The 22587-nt window shown below is 49.7% G+C and overlaps 1 protein-coding gene across 8 annotated transcripts in view; it reads left to right on the plus strand.

Moving 5' to 3' along the window:
• Positions 1-22587, plus strand: part of USP42 (ubiquitin specific peptidase 42) — a 142370-nt gene that overhangs the window by 81546 nt on the left and 38237 nt on the right. For all 8 annotated transcript variants that reach the window (XR_004541045.1, XM_033962763.1, XM_033962765.1 and 5 more), the window contains one exon: positions 6403-7941. Coding sequence is in view for 7 of the 8 variants with exons in the window: in XM_033962763.1 (XP_033818654.1) it covers positions 6403-7941 (1539 nt within the window). In the remaining variant the exon portion in view is untranslated. The remainder of the gene's footprint in view (positions 1-6402; positions 7942-22587) is intronic.

Genomic DNA, 22587 nt, shown 5'->3' on the forward strand with positions numbered 1-22587 from the left:
GGTATATATCTAATCATGACCAGCAGGTGGAGACTGAAAACAAAACTTTGGGACAGTATATACTATCCTCCCTTCTCTATTTCCCTCAGTCTTCTTTCAGTCTCCAGCAGGTATTGAGTGATCTGTACCCATCTCTCTTGGTAGGGCTGTTGGAATTTGTTTAGGGGTTTATTGTCCCTGTTTTTGGCCGGACGGAGCTTGGTCGGGCCCTGTTTGGGGGTCCGTCCGACCTCGGGGGTGTCAAACCCGGCGGGTCACGAGCGGGGTCCCTCCCCCCACTTCCTCCACCTCCCCATATTTTTTTAGAGGAGCCTCAGCAGTAAGCCTTGCCCCCTAAGTCAAGCAAGGCATATTGCTTCGAGAGCCTGTGGAGTCTGTTCTGTAAAAAAAAAAAAAAAAAAATCCTGAGGTAGTGCTGGTCTGAAGGGTTGTTTCCCTTTAAGAAAACTGTATTTTACTGTATTTTTTCATGTAACCAGCACTTTTTTATAGCTAGGTCGCGTCTGGAGCAATTGTGCCCTTCTCCGGGGGAGTAGGCCACAATTTTAGTCCAGCCGCGAGGCACTCGCGGCCGGCCTGAACTCGGCGGTTTGGGTCGGTGAGGTGGTGGAGCTCCGTCGGCAGCGGCTGCAGGCGCCCAGAGCTCCCCGCCGATGGTGCCTCGCGAGTCGGCTTGGAGCAGTGGGGAAGCCCGGTCTTCCACAACCGCCCACGGAGGGATTCCCCGAAGGATTCCCTCTCAGCTGATTTTTTGACAGCTGATGCCGACTTGCCTGTCTTAGCGGCTGGGACTGTTCAGTCTTCTCAGCCGCTACAGGCCATGGAGGGAGCATTTTTGGCGGGAACTTCGCCATTTTCTTTGTCTGGCCCCTCCATTTTGTCTGCAACCTCAGGTGACCTTCCCCCTGTATGGCGAACACAGGGGCAGGTTTCAGCATGGACCCCTGCTGGGGCAGGGAGTCCCTGGGGACCCCCAGGGGTTTTTTGCCCCCAATTTATTTTCTTTCTTTGTGCGGACTTTTGGGGGTCCCACGTGCGCCTGGGGGGTTTCGGGGGGGGTTTCCCTCCGCGCCCCCTATGGTTTTGCCTCCCTCTTTTCGTTTGGCGTCCCCTCTTCCTCCTCCCTCATCCAAGCGCCCGCGGGGGGGCTTGGATTGCGAATTGGTGGGCGGAGGAGCGTGTTGGCCTGGTTGAGGACCTGGCTGCTTTGGCGGGCTTCCAGGATCCTCTAGAGGGGACGCCTGTTGGCAGCGGGGCGGCGGGTTTCCCGTCTTCCAGAGCAGATGCGTCCGTGGTGCGCTTTTTTTTTATTCAGAGGGATGAGCTTTTAGACCTGTGTAGCAGGTCTCCTTGGTGCTGCATTTTTGCAGTGGCGCCGCCGGAGACCCCGCGTATGGGGGCCCCTCTGCTTCAGGGGGTCTGTCCTGGTTCCCGCTCTTTTCCTGTGCGTCAGGATTTGCGGGATTTTGTGTTGGCGCAGTGGCCTATGGGCGCAGTTTCGTTTGGTGTGCGCCTTGGCTCTTGGGTATCCCGTCCCGGAGGGAGGTAGGGCTACCTTAATTTCGCCAATGGGGAACGCGGTGGTCTCGGCACTTCCTAAGCGGCATACCGTGCCTGTTATGGACGGTTCTGCTCTTAGGGTCTCGGAGGCGCGTGCGTTAGAGACTCTTCTTAAGTATGATTTTGATGTCTCTGCCTTTGGGGTCCAGGCGGCTGTTTGTGGGGAGCTAGTCGCTCGCGCCGTGTTTCGGTGGGCTGAGCGTGTCCTGGATCGGGAGTCTGATGACTGGTCTCTAGTGGATCAGGAGGTAGCGAAGATTGCGATGGCTGCCTCGTTCCTCTCAGATGCTCTTTATGACTTGGTGCGGATTTCGGCTAAGTCTATGGCATGGCCGCGCGGCGTATTTTGTGGCTGCGCGCTTGGGCGGCGGATTCTGCGTCCAAAGCTAAGTTTACTAAAGTTCCCTTTAGGGGGTCTTTTTGTTTGGAGAGGAATTAGATGAGTTGATTCAGACTCTGACGGACTCGAAGGTGCCCCGTCTGCCTGAGGACCGTGCCCGCCCTGCGTCTAGGTGTGGGGCTGCCCGGGGGCGTTTGCGGGAATTTCGCAAGTATCGCCCGGGGCGTGGGGCTGCTTCTTTCCCGGCTCAGGGTTTTTCCCGGGGTCGGTTCTTCCAGCGCATGCAGCCCTTTCGGGGGGCCCGTCGGGGGGCAGGGAATCCCTCCGCCGGTTCCCCCGCTTCCCGTCCTGCGCAATGACTCCTTGCCGGCGCCCCCTTTGGTTCCGGTGGGGGCCCGGCTGCGCAAATTTTTCCCCAAATGGGCCGAGATCGCGTCCGATCAGTGGGTCCTTGAGGTGGTGCGGGACGGTTACGCTCTGGAGTTTACCCGCTCTCTGCCGGACCTTTTCCTCGCTTCTCCATGTCAGACTCCATGGAAGACGCAGGCTTTTCGTCAGACCCTTCAGCGTTTGCTAGATCTCGAGTCAGTGGTGCCGGTGTCCCCTACGGAGTGGGGCACCGGCAGGTACTCCATTTACTTTGTGGTGGCCATAAAGGAGGGGACCTTTCGGCCCATCCTGGATGTCTCTCGATCTGACGGAGGCCTACTTGCAGGTTCCAATTCGGGCCTCTCATCAGCACTTCCTTCGCTTTGCGATCTTGGGGCGGCACTTTCAGTTCTGTGCGCTTCCCTTTGGTCTGGCCACGGCTCCTCGGACGTTCACCACGGTAATGGTGGTCGTCGCGGCAGCCTTGCGGTCGGTGGGCATCCTGGTTCTCCCCTACCTGGACGACTGGTTGATTCGGGCAAAGTCGTTGCAGGAGAGCTCCCGGGTTACGGCTCGGGTGGTGGAGTTTCTCCGGTCGCTGGGCTGGGTGGTCAACCTTTCCAAGAGTCGGTTGGTCCCGGCTCAGCGTCTGGAGTGCCTTGGGGTTATGTTCGACATCTCCTTGGGGAAGGTCTTCCTTCCAGAGGCCCGGGTGAGCAAATTGCAATCTCAGATTCGCCTGCTTTTGGCGTCCCGGGGTCCTCGGGCGCGAGATTTCCTCCAAGTCCTGGGGTCAATGGCGGCGTCCCTGGACGTGGTGAGGTGGGCGCGGGCCCACATGCGTCCTCTTCAGTATGCTCTGCTCCGGAGGTGGTCTCCCCGGAGGCAAGATTTGGATGTTCCGGTTCCCCTGCGAGGCTTGGCGCGCTGCAGTCTGCGCTGGTGGCTCCGGACCCCTCACCTGGTTCAGGGGGTGGGTCTGGATCTCCCGCAGTGGACGGTGCTCCTTACGGATGCGAGTCTCCTCGGTTGGGGGGCTCAGTTTATGGGCCACTCAGCTCGGGGCACCTGGTCCGCGGAGGAGGCCTCCTGGTCGATCAACGAGTTGGAGACCAGAGCGGTCAGGCTGGCGCTGTTAGCTTTCCACTCCCTTTTGCTGGGCAAGTCGGTCAGAGTCCTGTCGGACAATGCCACGGCGGTGGCTTATGTCAATCGTCAGGGGGGCACCAAGAGCACTCCTGTGGCGCAGGAGGCGGCTCGGCTCATGGTTTGGGCGGAGTCCCATCTTCTGGACCTCTCGGCTTCTCATATAGCCGGGGTAGAAAATGTTCAGGCAGACTTCCTCAGTCGTCACTTCCTGGATCCAGGAGAGTGGTTTCTCGGCGCCGGAGCGTTTCGGTTGATAGTGCAAGATTGGGGGCAGCCCCTGATGGACCTGATGGCCACGAGTGGCAACGCCAAAGTGCCCCGCTTCTTCAGTCGTCGCAGGGAAGGGCTGGCCGAGGGTCTGGATGCTCTGGTCCAGCCGTGGCCAACGGAGGGGCTGTTGTATGTGTTCCCTCCTTAGCCGCTGGTGGGCAGAGTGCTTCTTCGCATTGTTCACCATCCGGGTTTGGTGGTGCTGGTGGCTCCGGATTGGCCTCGACGTCCGGGGTATGCGGATCTGGTGAGACACCTGGTGGCGGTTCCTCTTCCTCTGCCTCTCTCGGACGACCTTCTGATGCAGGGTCCCATTCCCTTGTTCGACCCGTCTCTCTTCTGTCTTACGGCGTGGCTCTTGAAAGGGGTCGCCTTAGCAAGAAGGGATATTCAGACAAGGTGATCGCTACACTGTTGGGGTCCCGGAGGCTTTCTACCTCTCGGGCTTATGTGCGGGTTTGGCGTCTCTTTGAGGAATGGTGTCGGGCGCGGGGAGTGACCTCTTTTCGCGCTTCTCTGCCTAACATTCTAGAGTTCTTGCAGGATGGCCTGGATAGAGGCCTGGCTTGGTCTTCTCTCCGGGTTCATCTTGCGGCCCTGTCGACCTTTCGAGGGTTGGTGTCAGGTCAGCGTTTATCGGCTCTTCCTGATGTGATTCGGTTTCTGCGGGCGGCCAAGTTGCTTAGGCCTCCCCTACGGCCCTCGGTTCCCTCTTGGGATCTTAATCTGGTTCTCTCTGTTTTGGTGCGCCCGCCTTTCGAGCCCTTGGACGACTGTTCTTTGAAGGACCTTACTTTGAAGGCGGTCTTTTTGGTGGCCATTACTTCTGCTAGGAGTATTTCTGAGCTGCAGGCTTTCTCTTGTAGGGCTCCCTTCTTGGAGTTGTCTAGGGAGCGGGTCGTCTTGCGGCCTGTTCCTTCCTTTCTGCCGAAGGTTGTTTCTCCTTTTCATGTCAATCAATCGGTGGTTCTCCCGGTCTTGGGTGGTCGGGAGGGCTCTTCTGAGCAACGGCAGCTGCGCAAGTTGGATGTCGGTCGGGTCCTTCGCTCTGATGTGCAGCGGACCCAGGAATTCCGGAAGTCCGATCATCTCTTTGTCCTCCTGGCTGGTCCTCGTCGGGGAGCTGGCGCTTCTAAGGCTACTATTGCGCGCTGGATCAAGGAGACGATTGCTTCCGCTTATCTTCTGAAACAGCAGCCTGTTCCGGAGTTTCTCAAGGCTCATTCCACTCGGGGTCAGGCGGCTTCTTGGGCTGAGTCGTCGCTCGTGCCTCCGGTGGATATTTGTAAGGCTGCGGTTTGGTCCTCCTTGTATTCTTTTGTTAGACATTATCGGGTAGATGTTCAGGCGCGTCGGGACGCGGTGTTCGGTGAGCGTGTTCTGGTATCGGCCCTTCGGGGGTCCCGCCCGTGAGAGGGACTGCTTTGGTACGTCCCATTCGTAAAGTTAACCTCTACTGGTCTGGAGAGTGCTAAAGAAGGAGAAATTAGGTTCTTACCTGCTAATTTACTTTCTTTTAGCTTCTCCAGACCAGTAGAGGTCCCCACCCTGTCTGTTGTTGTTGTTGTTGGGGCTGTTTTCGCGGGCAGTTTTTGTTTTTTGCTGCGGGTTCTAGTATTTTTCTAGGGCCGGGGAGAATTAAAGAACAGCGGCTGTGGCTCGGCTGGCTTAGCTGGCGAGCTGTGGGGACATTTTCCTTCGGGTATTTCTCCTCTGCATTTTCCAACAGCATTTGGGTATGTTATTTGTTACTCCTGTTCGGAGTATTGTTTTCTTCCTGTTTTCCAGTTCTTGGTTCTGCTTGGCTATTCGGCAGACTGAGGGAAATAGAGAAGGGAGGATAGTATATACTGTCCCAAAGTTTTGTTTTCAGTCTCCACCTGCTGGTCATGATTAGATATATACCCATTCGTAAAGTTAACCTCTACTGGTCTGGAGAAGCTAAAAGAAAGTAAATTAGCAGGTAAGAACCTAATTTCTCCTTATGACTTCAGTCACTTTTCTTGAATTGGAATACAATGATGCAGTATCTCTGGCCAGAGATGTTTAATGTCATAGGGTCAGCTGTGTACATAGGTTATTGACATCAAAAGGGCATCCTGAAGCTATTCAAAATCACAGTGACAGATTTGAAGTGAATTCAACGCAAAATGGTATTCACGAGTCAAAGGACTTCCATAACTTGTTACATTGGTATCACTGAGTTGTGGAATCCCTTCCAAAAGCCTGAACTCTTTCTCCAGGTTGGTTCTTAGATCAACCAGCAGGTGTCTCCATTAGTGCTACAGTTGGCACTGTCCCTCCAGAGAATGTAATGTTATTTGAACAGAATTCCCACCTCTGTGCCTGGCTAAAGCAGCAGAGTTAGATGGAATATATGATAGTATTTGACCTTGTTAAACATTAAAGGGATTCTTTTACAATTTCAAGAAGGGAAACATTTGTGATCTTGCATCATCTTTGAATATGTTCATTTTTTTTGTTGCTGGGGGAAAAACGGGTATTCAAAATTGCAAAGAATATAGTTTTCTTTAGAATTTATAGTATTTGTACTCTGTGCCAGTTATCTTGCAGTTTAATTAGATTTAGAAAAGATTTGCTGCTTTATTTGATGAATGTGTCCCTTGTTAAACGCACTATACAGTTCTTAGAACAAATGCCCTGCATAAATGAGCTATTAAGTAACCAGAAGTATTATTTTACTTTTTGTACAGTGTAAACGGATCTGAACAGAAAATCTCTGAGAATGGCATGGACACTGAAGGCTTTGTCAATGACAATTCTTACGAAAAATCAGGAGCAGTTACTCCTAGTCCGAACTGCATAATAAAGAAGGCCTCAATAACACCATTGACTCTCGAAAATCAATCTACCAAAGAACAAAATACAGCTGTAAATGATTTAATACAAATTGACAGCATACATTCTGCTACCAGTAGCCAATATAGTACCAAGAAAACAAGTCTTGAGAGTGAAGAAGGTTTATCAGAGCAGCATGACACTAAGATTTGTAACAATACCCAAGAAAGACAACCTGAAGAAGTGAAAAGAGTCTTGGAAGAGAGTGCTCGGAACATCAAAGGGTTTGCACATGAATATATAGAACGGATACCTCAAAGTCCCTTTGGAAAATCTGAAGGTGATGATAATTCGAAAAACATTTTGTCTCCAGCAGCAGAAAACAGTAAAGAAGCCAGAGACATTGTTCAAAATTATGCTGATACATCCGTTGCTAATGAGTGTTCTGCTGCAGATCAGGCCACAGTTTTGGAAACTCACCATTCTGCAGGCAGGGATGATGATGATATCAATCAAAGATGTGAAGAAGAAGAAAAAAGTAGGCAGAGAAACAAGAGCCATTCCCCAGTCCAGGAAAAACCGCCTGACCCCAAAATACCTGACAAAAATCAGTTTAGTGAAAGTGGTCAGTGTGAAAACAAAGAGGGAGAGAGACACTATAGAAACAAAATGATTGATGGATATTATAGGAAGAGGTGTTCCTACAGTGAGGAAAGGACCAAGCATGATAGATATAAACAGGAGTATTGGAATGGAAATAAGTATAGACCTTATAAAGAAAGAAACAGTCCAAATAGCAGTAGGGCATCTGCAAAATATAGCCATTATAGGGCTAGGTCCAGAAGTAGAATAAAGATTGGCCATGAAAGGAGTAAGTATTACCATCCTAAAAGAGAAGAATCCTGGAGCAGGGAGAGATACTACCAAGATAAGCACAGACGATGGGACAGCTACAAGTATTACGATGACTATTACTCTTCCCATGGATCCAGAGAAAGCAGAGAGAGAAAGCTGTCCTATGGTGACAGAGACTATGAAAAACCAGTGAACCCATCTTACACCAGTAGGCCATATAAGGATTACCAGTACAAAAATAGGTGGATGCATGAGCCAGTACCTAGAGATAAAGGAAGACATCATTGCAACAATCTTAGACTGGAGATGGATCAGACTTCCTCGCTCTCATGGCACTTAGAAAAGCATTATTATGAAAAGCCATGCTTTATTTCTGAAGTCAAGCCTTGTGGTTCTGACACTTACTGCTACACTCACGAAAGCCTAAAGGAGCGCAAGAGGAAATGTGATAGCAGCTCTGAAGACAGCGAGAGTGATGTGGAAAAGAAACGCAGAAGGAACTTCCAAGCAGAGCCTTTAGAGGAGCAGAGAGTAAAAAGGCATAAAAAGTCAAAGAAAAAAAAGAAATCTAAAGATAAACAGAGAGAAAAGGATAACAGGCAAGTACATGGTTGTGGTTATTAGGAAGGGCTTGAAACATGTACTCTTTGAATATTTGTGCTGCAGTAATTGTTTATTGCCTATGTCTGGGTTATACTTGCTGTACACTGCCTTGGGTGAATTTCTTAAAAAAAAAGTGATAAATCCAAATAAAAATAAATTGAACATTTATTTTTGTCACCGATGTAGGGGTCTCGCTCTCTTACCCTGTATTCTGCAGTACTTTGCTGTATCATTTAATAAATCAGCACAAAGTAATAACTTACAGTAGAATCATATTACAGCAAAGTAATGTTGGTTGCTGAATACTTGAAAGAAATTTTACTTTCTGTTGAAAATCAAACTTTCAGTAGAAATCTTTTCTTGGTCCAAGGAGTAAATGTAATGAGTTTTCAGTTTGTGTTAATTACATAACACTATCAGTTTACATAATACAGTGTAAGATTAATTAAGTAATTTGATGAATTATTTAAGTGATTTACATGTAAAGAAGATGTGAGGGTTTGCTGCTCAAGGATTGATGCCCATATTCCATTTTTCCGGTTTCTAAATTTTAAATTGAATGTCCTACAAAGAAAACATGCCATTAGTAGTTGTAGGCAGATAAGGACTCTGGGCAATTTGGTTTGCCTGGTTTTCCTCCTGCAGTGTTCTAGAGAGATCTCCCAGCTTTCAGCATCTAATCCTTATGTCCTTGGTAGAGGTTTGTAATCAGTGGAGCCTATTACTCTTGCTTAGAGACCCTCCACCCTCTAGCTTCAGCTGAAAATGTGCCAAAACTAATACTACTAATCACTTATATAGCGCTGTACATTCTGACATTTAATAGATGATCCCTGCTCGGAAGAGCTTACAGTCTAATTTGGACAGACAGACATGACATATAGAGTTGAGGATGCAGAACTCAAGGTGAGAGGAGTTAGGAGTCAAATGCACTCTCAAAGAGGTTGGCTTTTAACTGGTCCTTGAACATTGCCAGAGACGGAGCCCTCCGTAGGGATTCGGGCAGCTTGTTCCAAGCATATGGCGCAGCAAGGCAGAAGGGACAGAGTCTGGTGTTGGCAGTTGAAGAGAAGGGCTTGCCATTTCTTTTAAAAGAGCTTAACTCAGCTACACCAGGACACAGCAAGTTTTGCTTTGTCCTCTGCCATTCCACATATACAAGTCTGTTTCCATATCTTGGTCTTCTTTTCTATAGTCTAATTCCCCAACCCTCCTCTGCCATTGCTATTTATCTGCCCCAAGCTTACTAAATTCTTCAGTTTGATTACTAGCATCTCAGTTAGTGGACTATTTCAGGCACCTTAGTAAAGAAGTATTTCACTGTATATACTCTGAGATTGCTCTTTGTCCTCAAACTCTTTCTTTCTATGGAAAATGCTGCTACCATCTTGTATTTTTTTGCAGTCTGTTATTTATTTGTTCTTGTATTCATTCTTTTCTCCAGACAAAACGTTTTCAGGTTAGGCCTCTGCATAGGGTTTGTGTTGAAGTGTCTGTACAATTTTAGTAGCCCTTCTTTTCAGATGATTCAGATGGTGAAACGGCAACTGGCAAAAACCACTCCCTGTACCACCCCTGATTTCTTACTCTCAGAATTATGGCCCTTTCTGTTTGACATGAGCTTAGGAGAAGGCCCAAAAAGAAATGCAACAGAACTATGCAACATGATGTTTGTTCCAGGGCAGTAAGTGTAATTTCCTAATTGCTCATGCCTAAAAAAGTATAGAAAATGTCTGTTACCATAAAACTTTGCTTTTGTGACCAGGATAGTCAAATCTTGCAGTTTACTTATTTAAACACCAAATTTTCATCTTTTAATTCTTATAAAGTCATAAAAAGCAAAATATGAATCACAATTAGCATCTATTTATATTAAAGATATATACAAAGATGACCACAGAAGATTTAAAGGTGAGTGTTTTTTTGAGATTTGCGATTCATGAATCAGCACTCATTATATTGTCCTTGGTAGCTGAGTTTGAAGTCCAGTATATCCTGGTGGAGGTGCTCACTTTGCTCCTCTTGAGTATGCTTTCATGTTCTCCTTGAATGTCTCAAGATGAGCATCAAGGACTACTACTACTACTTATTATTTCTATAGTGCTGAAAGGTATACACAGCTCTGTACATGCTAACACACAATAGACAGTCCCTGCTCACATTGAGAGACATCCTATAACCCATTTTACCCATTGTAATTCTTCATCAGATTCTCAACCAGCTCCATGTAGTTTTTGGCCTTGTGATTGCCCAGAAAGTCCTAAACCACTGCATCAAAACTGTTCTAAGCCGTTTTCTCCCTCCTAGTTAGCTTCTTGAGAAATTCCTTGCACTCCGGGATCAGCTTTGACTGAGTAAGAATCTTGAAGGTACTTAAAGACTGCCAACTTTTATCTAAAGCTCTTGACAAATTGTTTCATTAGGCCCAGTTTGATGTGTAGTGGTGGCCAGTCCCACCTTTGGTAGTGCGCTTTTGTGCCCTTGTTGTCCCAAAGGCAGAGGTAGCCGAGAAACATGGTAAAAACCATCTTGGGAGACCCATTAGGAATGCCTCCATTTTAAAGTCTCTGATGACCTCCCAGCCATACTCATCATACTTCAAGTCGCCTAGTAAGGTCTTGATGCTGTTGAAATCCTCTTTGAGGTGCACCGAGTGAGCCAGTGGAAGAGACGAATACTTGTTCCCATTATGGAGCAGCACTCCTTTAATGTTCCTGGATAAGCTGTCAATGAAGAGACACCACTCTGTTGGGTTACAGGCGATTCTAATTGCTTCAAACAGACTGGTCGCATTGTGGCAGAAGCAAAACCCATCTTGATAGGTGAAGAAGGTGGAAAAAGCTTATAATGCTTCCTTTGATCTGTAACTTGCACACTTTCATTCAACAAATTCCGCTGCTTCAGCCTAGACGTCAATAGCTCGGAATTGGACATATTTGAGACCAAGATCTCTGATCAAGTCATTGAGGTCTTTTTTTTTATGGTATGGGTTTCTCTCATCAGTTGCACCACTGATATTGTAAACTGGATCTACAACATCTCCCTCACTCTGACTTGTTGCTCTCTTCTAAAGACGACTGCTGGGGAGTGAGTATGGGGAGCCCAGGGCAATGTGGCACCGGGGCAATAGAAGGTATGTCCGGATACATGATTGCAGATGCATGCTTGCCAGTTCGGTGTCTGGAAGGGTCCACCATGCAGAAGTAGCAGTTGCTTGAGTGGTTAGTGGGTTCCCGTCAAACACAGCAAACTTCATGGCTTGCTCTTCCCCTCTGTACCATCCTGTAGAAGAACAAAATTAGATTGTGGTAAAGCCCTTAAGTTTACTCAGCTTGAAATCTGGAATGTTCTGCAAAATAGATAAATTTTAAAATATCAATGTCCTAGTCACAAAAGCAAAGTTTGAGGGGAATGATAACCATTTTCTATACTTTTATGGGCAGTTAAGAAAGAACACTTATTACCCAGGAACAAAATAAAATTTTGTTACATAATGAATACGTAACAGGCAATTTTACTTGTGCACTTTAATGATTACTGTATAGGGTTCTTTGTCTCATTTGTGTACTAATTTCTTTTTTAACATATGCTGATGCAGATTTTTGATAACACCTACCGTATTTTCACGCATATAACGCGCGCGTTATACGCGTTTTTACCTACCGCGCATACCCCTCGCGCGTTATATGCGTGAGCGCGGTATACGAAAGTTTTCAAACATAGTTCCCACCCCGCCCGACGCCCGATTCACCCCCCCAGCAGGACCACTCGCACCCCCACCTCGAACGACCACTCGCACGCGCTCCCACCCGCACCCGCATCCACGATCGGAGCAAGAGGGAGCCCAAGCCCTCTTGCCCGGCCGACTCCCCGACGTCCGATACATCCCCCCCCCCCCGGCAGGACCACTCGCACCCCCACCCCGAAGGACCGCCGACTTCCCGACAATATCGGGCCAGAAGGGAGCCCAAACCCTCCTGGCCACGGCGACCCCCTAACCCCACCCCGCACTACATTACGGGCAGGAGGGATCCCAGGCCCTCCTGCCCTCGACGCAAACCCCCCTCCCCCCCAACGACCGTCCCCCCCCAAGAACCTCCGACCGCCCCCCCAGCCGACCCGCGACCCCCCTGGCCGACCCCCACGACCCCCCCACCCCCCTTCCCCGTACCTTTGGAAGTTGGCCGGACAGACGGGAGCCAAACCCGCCTGTCCGGCAGGCAGCCAACGAAGGAATGAGGCCGGATTGGCCCATCCGTCCTAAAGCTCCGCCTACTGGTGGGGCCTAAGGCGCGTGGGCCAATCAGAATAGGCCCTGGAGCCTTAGGTCCCACCTGGGGGCGCGGCCTGAGGCACATGGTCGGGTTGGGCCCATGTGCCTCAGGCCGCGCCCCCAGGTGGGACCTAAGGCTCCAGGGCCTATTCTGATTGGCCCACGCGCCTTAGGCCCCACCAGTAGGCGGAGCTTTAGGACGGATGGGCCAATCCGGCCTCATTCCTTCGTTGGCTGCCTGCCGGACAGGCGGGTTTGGCTCCCGTCTGTCCGGCCAACTTCCAAAGGTACGGGGAAGGGGGGTGGGGGGTCGTGGGGGTCGCCAGGGGGGTCGCGGGTCGGCTGGGGGAGCGGTCGGAGGTTCTTGGGGGGGGCGGTCGTTGGGGGGGAGGGGGGTTTGCGTCGAGGGCAGGAGGGCCTGGGATCCCTCCTGCCCGTAATGTAGTGCGGGGTGGGGTTAGGGGGTCGCCGTGGCCAGGAGGGTTTGGGCTCCCTTCTGGCCCAACTACCAAAGGTACGGGGAAGGGGGGTGGGGGGGTCGTGGGGGTCGCCAGGGGGGGTCGCGGGTCGGCTGGGGGAGCGGTCGGAGGTTCTTGGGGGGGGCGGTCGTTGGGGGGGAGGGGGGTTTGCGTCGAGGGCAGGAGGGCCTGGGATCCCTCCTGCCCGTAATGTAGTGCGGGGTGGGGGTAGGGGGTCGCCGTGGCCAGGAGGGTTTGGGCTCCCTCCTGGCCCGATATTGTCAGGGAGTCGGCGGTCCTTCGGGGTGGGGGTGCGAATGGTCCTGCCGGGGGGGGGGATGAATCGGACGTCGGGGGGGGGTGAACGGAGAGTCGGGACAGCGCACGGAGAGGCGGGGCAGTGCACGGAAGTCAGGGGGGTGAACGGAGAGTCGGGACAGCGCACGGAAAGTCAGGGCAGTGCACGGAAGTCAGGGGGGGTGAACGGAGAGTCGGGACAGCGCACGGAAAGTCAGGGCAGTGCATGGAAGTCAGGGGGGGGTGAACGGAGAGTCGGGACAGCGCACGGAGAGGCGGGGCAGTGCACGGAAGTCAGGGGGGTGAACGGAGAGTCGGGACAGCGCACGGAGAGGCGGGGCAGTGCACGGAAGTCAGGGGGGTGAACGGAGAGTCGGGACAGCGCACGGAGAGGCGGGGCAGTGCACGGAAGTCAGGGGGGTGAACGGAGAGTCGGGCAGCATGCGCGGTATAATCGTGAGCGCGTTATACCAAAGTTTTTGTGCTTATCATCGTGATTTCTGCGCGCTATACACGTGTGCGCGTTTTATACGGGTGCGTGTTATTTGCGTGAAAATACGGTACATCATCCAGTTGAAACATGGTAAAAGTGCTATGCCAGAGTAAAAGTTGTGTTTAGTAAATAGTCCGCTAAGAATCTGATACCGATAGTCCTGTTTTTCCCTCTCACACTCACCTCTGATTTCTTTTGTTTTTTTTATAGGATTTAATTTTATAACAGGGCATCTAGATTTATATGTGCCTTTGGAGAATAAAATGATCTATGGTAATGCACAAATGCTTGCCTACTCTGAGGAAGTAAATATGTGTGTGAATACCTGCATTTACATATGTATTTTATAAAATATGTGTACACTGTATTTGCAACCCTTGGAACACTTTTTACATAAATATTCCTCCAACCAATTTTATAAGGGGTAGTTTTTACATGTAAGACAGTGTTTACATACAAGTGGATAAATCTGTGTACTTGTATTAATTTTGCCTATACACTCCTCCTTCCATATTCCCGGGGGTTAGGGGCAAAACCAGCCCGCAAATAATTTTAGGGTTGACTCTGACTCTCCTGCCTCCTGGACTTCTTCACACCTTACTTAGGGCTCACTCTGACCCATCCCCACCTGCCTCCTGGACCTCTCCACACCTTACTTTTAAAGCCTGGTGGTGAAGCGGTGTAGGAGTCATCTTTCTACGTTCCTGCCCAGTGCAGAGCCATGAACAAAAATAGCTGCTGTGAGTTCCCGCTGCAGTCTCGCAAAACCATGGGAACTCACAGCAGCCATTTTTGTTCACAGCTTTGCATGGGGCAGGAGCATAGGAAGATCGTTCCTGCCCCACTTCACTGCTAGACCACCAGGCTTTAAAAGTAAGGTGTGGAGAGGTCCGGGAGACGGGGTGAGTTAGGATTTAAAAATAACCAAAGTCTTGAGTCCTAACCCTGCAAATAAGGAGGGGGCCCTGAACATACAGCATTATGTAGCTTATTCCTATACAAAGACATAAGATAATTCTGCAGATGGAAAACTGTCCTAGTGGATCCAATTCCTGACTTGAATGAATACTTCCAACATATCCAGGACTCTGAAGACTTAACATTAGTTAGTGTTGTAGTTGAAATCCATTGCCCAGGATGCTACACAAAATGACAATACTAATGTTGCATTGTGGCATAGTAAGTGGTGGCAGATATTAGAGCAGTAGGCTGAGAAGCAAGGGTCCAAGTTCTCCTTCACTACTTTTGGCTTTCAGCAAGTCACTTAACCTTTCTTTGCCTCAGATACAAACTTAAGATTGTAAGCCCTCTGGGGACAGGAAACTACTGTACCTGAATGTAACTTGCCTTGAGCTACTACTAAAAAGGCTCCTACGTGATCTAAATCTAAATAAAAAATAAAATAAATTCGCCCATACATTCTGCTTTGTTCCTTTCTATATTGTTCCAGATACAGATACATCCCAACTGTCAGCTGTACAAGCTCAATCACTTGTTGACATCCCTCTGTTCCTCTACTGTTCTAGGTATATAAAATATTAAGATCTCATACTTTAAAACCAACATTCAAGGACCCCCTTCCCAAGTCTTTTTTTTTTTTTTAACCCAAATGATCAATCCTGTTTTACCACTGTTTTTCATCTGTCTCCAGAAAGCTTAATTTCTTTCACAATATTGATTTCCAGCACACCTATAGGAAGAATTCTTCAGAACTGGGGGGGGGGGGGGGAACTTGCCATAAAAATAACTCAATAAATAAAAAACAAACCAACCTCTTTTGCTAATCCAGAAACTGTATAAAGCTACAATATCTTTCAAATCAATCTTATCTAGATCAGTTTGATTTTTTTTTTAAAAGCATATTAACAACAACAACAAAAAATATATATATATATATATATATAAAGACTTTAATTTATAAGACTGCAATGTCACAGTTTATACATGATACACACTATGGCGCTCATAATAAAAAAAGACAAATGTCTAAAAAGTGGCCTAAATGGGTACTTGGACGATCAAAAAGCCTGATCGTCCAAGTTCCCATAATCAAAGCTGGTTTTAGACGTATCTAAAACCAGCTTAGGCCTTTCCCCTGCCTCTAAACGCATAGAGCGAAAAGAGGCATTTTTAGAGGAGGAGAAAGGGCAGGAAGTGGGCCAACCTAGACCTAGGCGTACAGCAAGTATAACCAAACGTTTTGACAGGTTGCTTAGTCGGAACTTACACGTTTTGACTTAGACCAAGTCAAAACAGGTATAAGTGCCGAAAAAGGGGCCGCTGAGCTGATGGCGGCTGGTACAATCAGCTCGGCCCAGCAACCTACCCACCCCTCACTACAACCATCGGGGCAGGAGTGATGCCTCATCTCCCCTGCCACAATAGCGATACCACCAAGTGCCACCAAACGCGGCACTTGGGATCGCTAAAGCGGCAGGAGAGATGACCCATCTCTCCAGCAGTGATCTGATCGGGCCAGGAGAGAGCCCAAGCCTCCTGGCCCCGCCGACTACGATCGGGGCAAGAGGGAGCCCAAGCCCTCTTGCCCCACGGCACCTCGAACCTTCCCGACTCGATTGGGGCAAGAGAGAGCCCAAGCCCTCTTGTCCCAGCGATCCTCTAACTCTCCCCCCTACCATTCTTGGCAGATTACAATAAATTATACATAAAATATTAAAATGTACTGCTAAATATAATATTACTAGTCTTTAAGCCCGTTACATTAACGGGTGCTAGAATATATGTATGTCTGTATTTCTTTCTGTCTCTCTCCTTGCTCCTGTGTCTTTCTTCTTTTCTTTCTGTCTCCCTCCCTCCTACTATTTGTCTTTCTATCTGTCTCTCTTCCTGCCCCCTATGCAGCATTTATCTCCCCCTCTCCACTTTCCTGTACAGTAGCCATATCGGCATTCCCTCCCCCTCCTTTTCCCTATGCAGTAGCATTTCCTCCCTCCCAACTTCCCTGTGCAGCATTTTCCTCCCCCCACTTCCCTGTGCAGGAGCTGCAGCAGCATTCCTTCCCCTGTCCATTTTCCTGTGCAGCAGTTTGTATTTTTTTGAGAAAGCGAGAAGGGAAGGTGTGCCGGCAAGGAATTAAGCAAGCTTGCCAGATTGCGGAAAGGGAGGTTGGATGGGATTGTCAGACCGCGGTGGGAATGTCGGATGGGAGGTTCAACGGGGGTTCAGGTGTGTCGAGGAGGTTTGTGTGGTGTGGGGGGGGGAGCAACGACAAAATGACATGAACAGCGTTTTATTTGGCAGTGGGAGTAGCTGAGAGGGAGCATTAGAGGTGGATCGCCAACCGCCAGCGCTCAGCCACACCATGGGAGAGGCAGGAAAGGAAGGCCGCCGCAGTCTCGCGCCTCACCCCAGCTGTGTAGCTATATCGGGTTTGCTGGTTTCTCTGGGTAGAGCTGCACCCCTGCCGATTTGTAGGGTGGGGAGTCATTACACGGGGATCAGCGGCCACCAGCGCTCAGCCGATGTTAAGGAAATTAGCATTTATAGTATCCTAACTTTGTTCGTTTAGGCAGCCCCAGTTGTTTCCTTGGATTCAATGTCAGCATTAGGGTTTCGCCGGCCGCCAGCACTCAGCCGCACCATGAGAGCTGGGTGAGGAAGGCTGCTGCAGCCTCGTGGCTTCCCCCCACCTGTGTAGCTAAGTGTTATCCCAAGACAAGCAGGCAGCATATTCTTAACGCATGGGTGACGTCACCGACGGAGCCCCGGTACGGACCTTTTTAACTAGAAAGTTCTAGTTGGCCGCACCGCGCATGCGCGAGTGCCTTCCCGCCTGACGGAGGAGAGCGTGGTCCCCAGTTTCTTCGTTTCCGCGGAGCGAAGAAGACGCATGTGTTTTCAACGGCCGTTGAAAAACTGATTTTTGCCTTCCCGCTCACGTATTTTTTCACTTTTTTTCCTTTTTTCTTATCGGATTCCTTTTATTTTTGTTTAAAAAAAAAAAAAAAACTCGTCGAGTTTTCCTTATTTTTTCAGGCCGGCCCCGGCGGGGCCTATTGCCACCATACAGGCCTCCGGGTTCGATTTTGCGGAGGCCGTGTTTCCATTCATGCCCCCTCAACCGGGTTTTAAGAAGTGCCAGCGGTGTGCACGCCCGATCTCCCTCACCGACCCACACAATTGGTGCCTCCAGTGCTTGGGTCCAGAGCATCGGGCTGACACCTGCACCCGCTGTGCTACGCTTAAAAAGCGTACTTTGAAAAATCGGCAGATCCAGCAAAATATTTTGTTTGGTACCGGATCTGCCATGGAACTGGCTGCGACGTCGACGGCACCACAAAAGTCGGCACCGACGACATCAACACCACCGGACCCTTCCTCGGGGTCGTTGGGCCCAGGTAAGCCGGCTAAGAAGCCTCCCACTTCCCTTGAGCGCCCTCCTGCCACGGTTGCGACACCGGCCCTCCCGGCACCGCAAACGCTCCGCTCCGATCTCGGTGAGTGCCTCATCATCGGCCTCCTCATCACCGGAGCTTAGAGCGGCACCTATGATACCGAAGAAGAAAAAAGCGGTACCGGTGCCTCCCCTGGACGACCGCATCGCGGCCATACTCCAAACACAGTTACAGGAACAGCTGCAACAGCTCCAACAACTGTTGCCGGCGTTGCTGGCACCGCACCTTCCGGTACGGGACCGGTCCGAGCCTCACACTGTCCCATCGGTGTCGACCCCCTCGGTACCGATTAATACTTGCATGCCGGTGCTCTTGGTAGAAACACCTACAGTCCCCACCTAGATCCAAGATGGCCGCACGAGGAGTTGTTTGAGCTTCACTCTCCCTGAAGCTCCTTAAAATATCTTTGTCTGCTGCAACTATTTACCGTACCTGTTATAATGCCGAAGAGGAGGGGACGCAGCGCTGCTGGAGCCTCGCAGCGCTCCAGAACGGCCGTCTTCGGAAACATCGAGGAACTGATGAGGAGAATGCAGGGCACGCCGACAACTTCGGGGAGTTCCCCGCGGGAGACGCATGGTGGAGGCGCATCTGTGTCGCTCTCCATGGGGCCGGAGACATCGTTGAGCCCCGAAGTAAGGGCACCTCCCCCACGCCCTCAGTCAACCAGTTCCCCGCGAGAGGAGGTACTTCCTGAGGTCGGAGTTCACCTCCTCCCGGAGGCTAAGGAGAACAACGGGGGAACTGTGTGGCAGGACTCCCTGCCGGTGCAGAGGAGTCTGAGCGAGGAGACTGAGGAGGAAGCAGTGGGGGATGAGAGAATTCGACAGACTGCCGTAGGAGACACGCTGCCAGAGGGTGAGCTAACCAAATTAAAATTACAACCTTTACAACCTTTTCAAATTGAGAAGCCCCGAGAGGTTACATTAGATTCTCTGTGGGATCTTGTGGCCAATTTGGCAAGATCTATAAATCCACAACTACAACAATTAGAAAAGAAACTTAATAACCATGAAATTGAGATAAAAAATTTAAAGACTGGACTTGAGGACTCAAAAACTTCAGTACAGAATGTCTGTCAAGAATTAAAAGTCTCCCAACAAATTACTGAGACATTAATTAAAGACAATACTAACCTAAGAAGGAAGATGGAGGCAATGGAAAATTTCTCTCGTAATAATAATCTCAGACTGATAAATTTCCCTAGGGCTTCTATGATAGCCCCAAGGGAAATGTTGAAACGTTATATGACGGAAGTATTGGAACTTTCTGAAGAGTCGTTACCACCATTTACGCAGGTCTATTACCTTCCAAATAAAACTCAAGACCAACAACAACAGAAAATGGGACCTGACTTAATGAACATATCTAATATTTTGGAAATGTCTGATAGAGAATTGGTGACCCCTGCCACTTTACTTTTGACAGTAGCTCTCGCACCAGATAAAAACTGGTTGCTGAGACTCTTCTTTAAAAATAAACACAAAGAATTTTTAGGTTGTAAAATTCAGATGTTCCCAGATTTGGCTAGGGATACACAGAGAAGGAGACGAGAATTTTTGTTAAGGAAACCTGGTGTTATATCTCTGGGGGCGACCTTTTACTTGCGACATCCATGTAAATGTGTTATTAATTATCATTCTCATAAATATGTTTTCTTTGAGCCATCTCAACTGACAACCTTTCTCTCAACTGCATCTCTGGAGAAAGAAAGTGCTTAGTTTAAGAAAGGGTGCTTTAATCTCATTCAACTAGTTATTGCTTGGTTTAAATATAATTACTTTGATTCGCCTATTACCCCTCTTGGATCTGATTGAGGACTTGAGTAGAAATTTATGCTTATATTTGATATTCTTTTATATATCTTTTCAATTGTATTAATTTCATGCTGAATTTCCTTTCTGTACAAGTTTTATGCTTGATTATATTGAAAAATTCAATAAATATTAAATATTAAAAAAAAAAGAAACACCTACAGTACATACCCGTGATGCTGCCGACCCTGTCCGGTCCCAGGAACGACATCGGTCTTCCTCACCCGGTACCGCCTCGGTGCGCTCAGGCAAATCTCTTTCAAAGACCCGCCATGCCGAGCCCTCCACACCGATGTCCAAACGTACTCACCCCGACGTTAGGGACCCAGATTTGTGGGAAGACTCCCCTCACGGTACCGAGGAGGACGCTTCGTCAACCGACGAAGAACCCTCCATGACCGACACCGTCTCCAAACCAGAGCAATCCTCTTTCTCCAAATTCCTTAGGGAGATGTCAGCTCTTTCCATTCCCTTAGAGTCTGACTCTAAAAAGTCTCAGGCTTTCCTCGATGCCCTAGACTTTGAGCAACCTCCCAAAGAATTTCTGAAGTTGCCCGTCCACGACATCTTACGGGAAACTTTCTATAAAAACTGGGAAGCTCCCCTCACGGTTCCTGGAGCCCCTCGTAAATTGGATAGCTTGTACCGGGTTATTCCAATCCCAGGGTTTGATAAACCTCAATTGCCCCACGAGACCCTCCTGGTGGAATCTACTTTGAAAAAATCTCAGGGTTCCAGTGTATATGCCTCCACCCCTCCTGGAAGAGAGGGAAAGACCATGGATAAATTTGGTAAGCGCCTTTTCCAAAATGCCATGTTAGCCAATAGAGCCAACAACTACACCTTCCACTTCTCCTTCTACATGAAGCATCTGGTGCAACAGCTCTCCTCCTTACAGAAATACCTTCCTGAACGTAAGGTCCCTCTTTTCCAGCAACATATTTCCAGCCTCCTCCAACTCAGGAAATTCATGGTTCGCTCCATCTACGACTCATTTGAGCTGACCTCTCGCGCATCTGCCATGGCGGTGGCCATGCGACGTCTGGCATGGCTGAGAGTCTCTGACCTGGACATTAACCACCAGGACCGCCTGGCTAACGCACCTTGTCTGGGTGATGAACTCTTCGGAGAGTCCCTGGACTCAACAGCCCAGAAACTCTCAGCACATGAGACCAGGTGGGACACTCTGATTAAACCTAAAAAGAAGACTCCACCTGCTCGCACCTACAGACAGCAGTCTTCATAACAGCGCAGGTTCTCGGCCAGACCTCTCAACCCGCCTCAACAGCAGCCCCGCCGACCTCGTCAACAGCATCAATCTCAGGCTCGCTCACAGTCTCACCAACCTGCCAAGCCTCTCCCTCCGTCAAAACCATCTCAGCCCTTTTGACTTTTTCCTCCAGGGCATAGCCAGTCTCCCATCATCATTGCCTCTATCTCAGCCTATCGGAGGTCGCCTCCAAATCTTCCTCAGCCGTTGGGAGGTCATCACATCAGACCAATGGGTCCTCAACATCATTCGCCACGGCTACTCTCTCAACTTCCAGACTCTTCCACCAGTCAATCCTCCCGTAGAGTCTGCTTCTCACTCCTCCCAAACCCCCCTCCTCCTGAGGGAGGTACAATCCCTCCTTTTTCTCAATGCCATCGAAGAGGTGCCTCCGGACCAAAGGGGTCAGGGATTCTACTCCTGCTACTTCCTGGTTCCCAAGAAGACAGGAGACCTTCGTCCCATCCTCGATCTCAGGGACCTCAACAAGTGTCTGGTCAAGGAGAAGTTCAGAATGCTCTCCCTTGCCACGCTTTACCCTCTTCTCTCTCAACACGACTGGCTATGTTCCCTGGACCTCAAAGAGGCCTACACTCACATCCCAATCAATCCGACTTCACGTTGCTACCTACGGTTTCAGATACAGCACCGTCACTATCAGTACAAAGTGCTACCTTTTGGCCTCGCTTCATCGCCCAGGGTGTTCACCAAGTGCCTTATTGTGGTGGCGGCCTTCCTTAGGTCTCACAACCTCCAGGTGTTCCCCTACTTGGACGATTGGTTGTTGAAAGCACCTACATCTCCACTTGTGCTACAAGCCACTCATCACACCATCTCTTTCCTCCATCTCCTGGGGTTCGAGATCAACTACCCCAAGTCGCATCTGCTTCCCACACAGCGACTTCAGTTCATTGGAGCAGTTCTTGACACCACACTAATGAGGGTGTTTCTCCCCTCCGACCATCAACGGACCCTGCTCCACCTCTGTCGTCAGGTGCTCCGTCATCACTCCATTCCTGCCCGACAGATGATGGTCCTCCTGGGCCACATGGTCTCGACGGTCCATGTGCTTCCTCTGGCGCGACTCCACCTCAGGACACCTCAATGGACTCTTGCCAACCAATGGTCACAGACCACGGATCTTCTTTCTCATCCCATCTCTGTGACATCGTCTCTTCAGCAATCTCTTCAATGGTGGTTGAACTCCTCAAATCTTTCCAGGGGTCTACTCTTTCATCTACCCCCTCACTCCATGATCATAACCACGGATGCCTCCCCCTATGCGTGGGGAGCTCACCTGGGAGATCTACGCACCCAGGGACTCTGGACCCCTCAGGAGCGTCAACATCACATCAATTTCCTGGAACTCAGAGCCATGTTCTATGCTCTCAAGGCCTTCCAGCACCTTCTCTACCCTCAGGTTCTTCTCCTGTGCACAGACAATCAAGTCGCCATGTACTACATAAACAAGCAAGGCGGCACCGGATCTCGCCTCCTTTGTCAGGAGGCTCTCAGCATCTGGACCTGGGCCACGGCCCGCAATCTCTTCCTCAAGGCTGTCTATATCCAGGGCGAACAGAACTCCCTGGCCGACAATCTCAGCCGCATCCTTCAACCTCACG

This window comes from Geotrypetes seraphini, chromosome 11 (assembly GCF_902459505.1).
Source record: "Geotrypetes seraphini chromosome 11, aGeoSer1.1, whole genome shotgun sequence".
Lineage (NCBI taxonomy): Eukaryota > Metazoa > Chordata > Amphibia > Gymnophiona > Dermophiidae > Geotrypetes > Geotrypetes seraphini.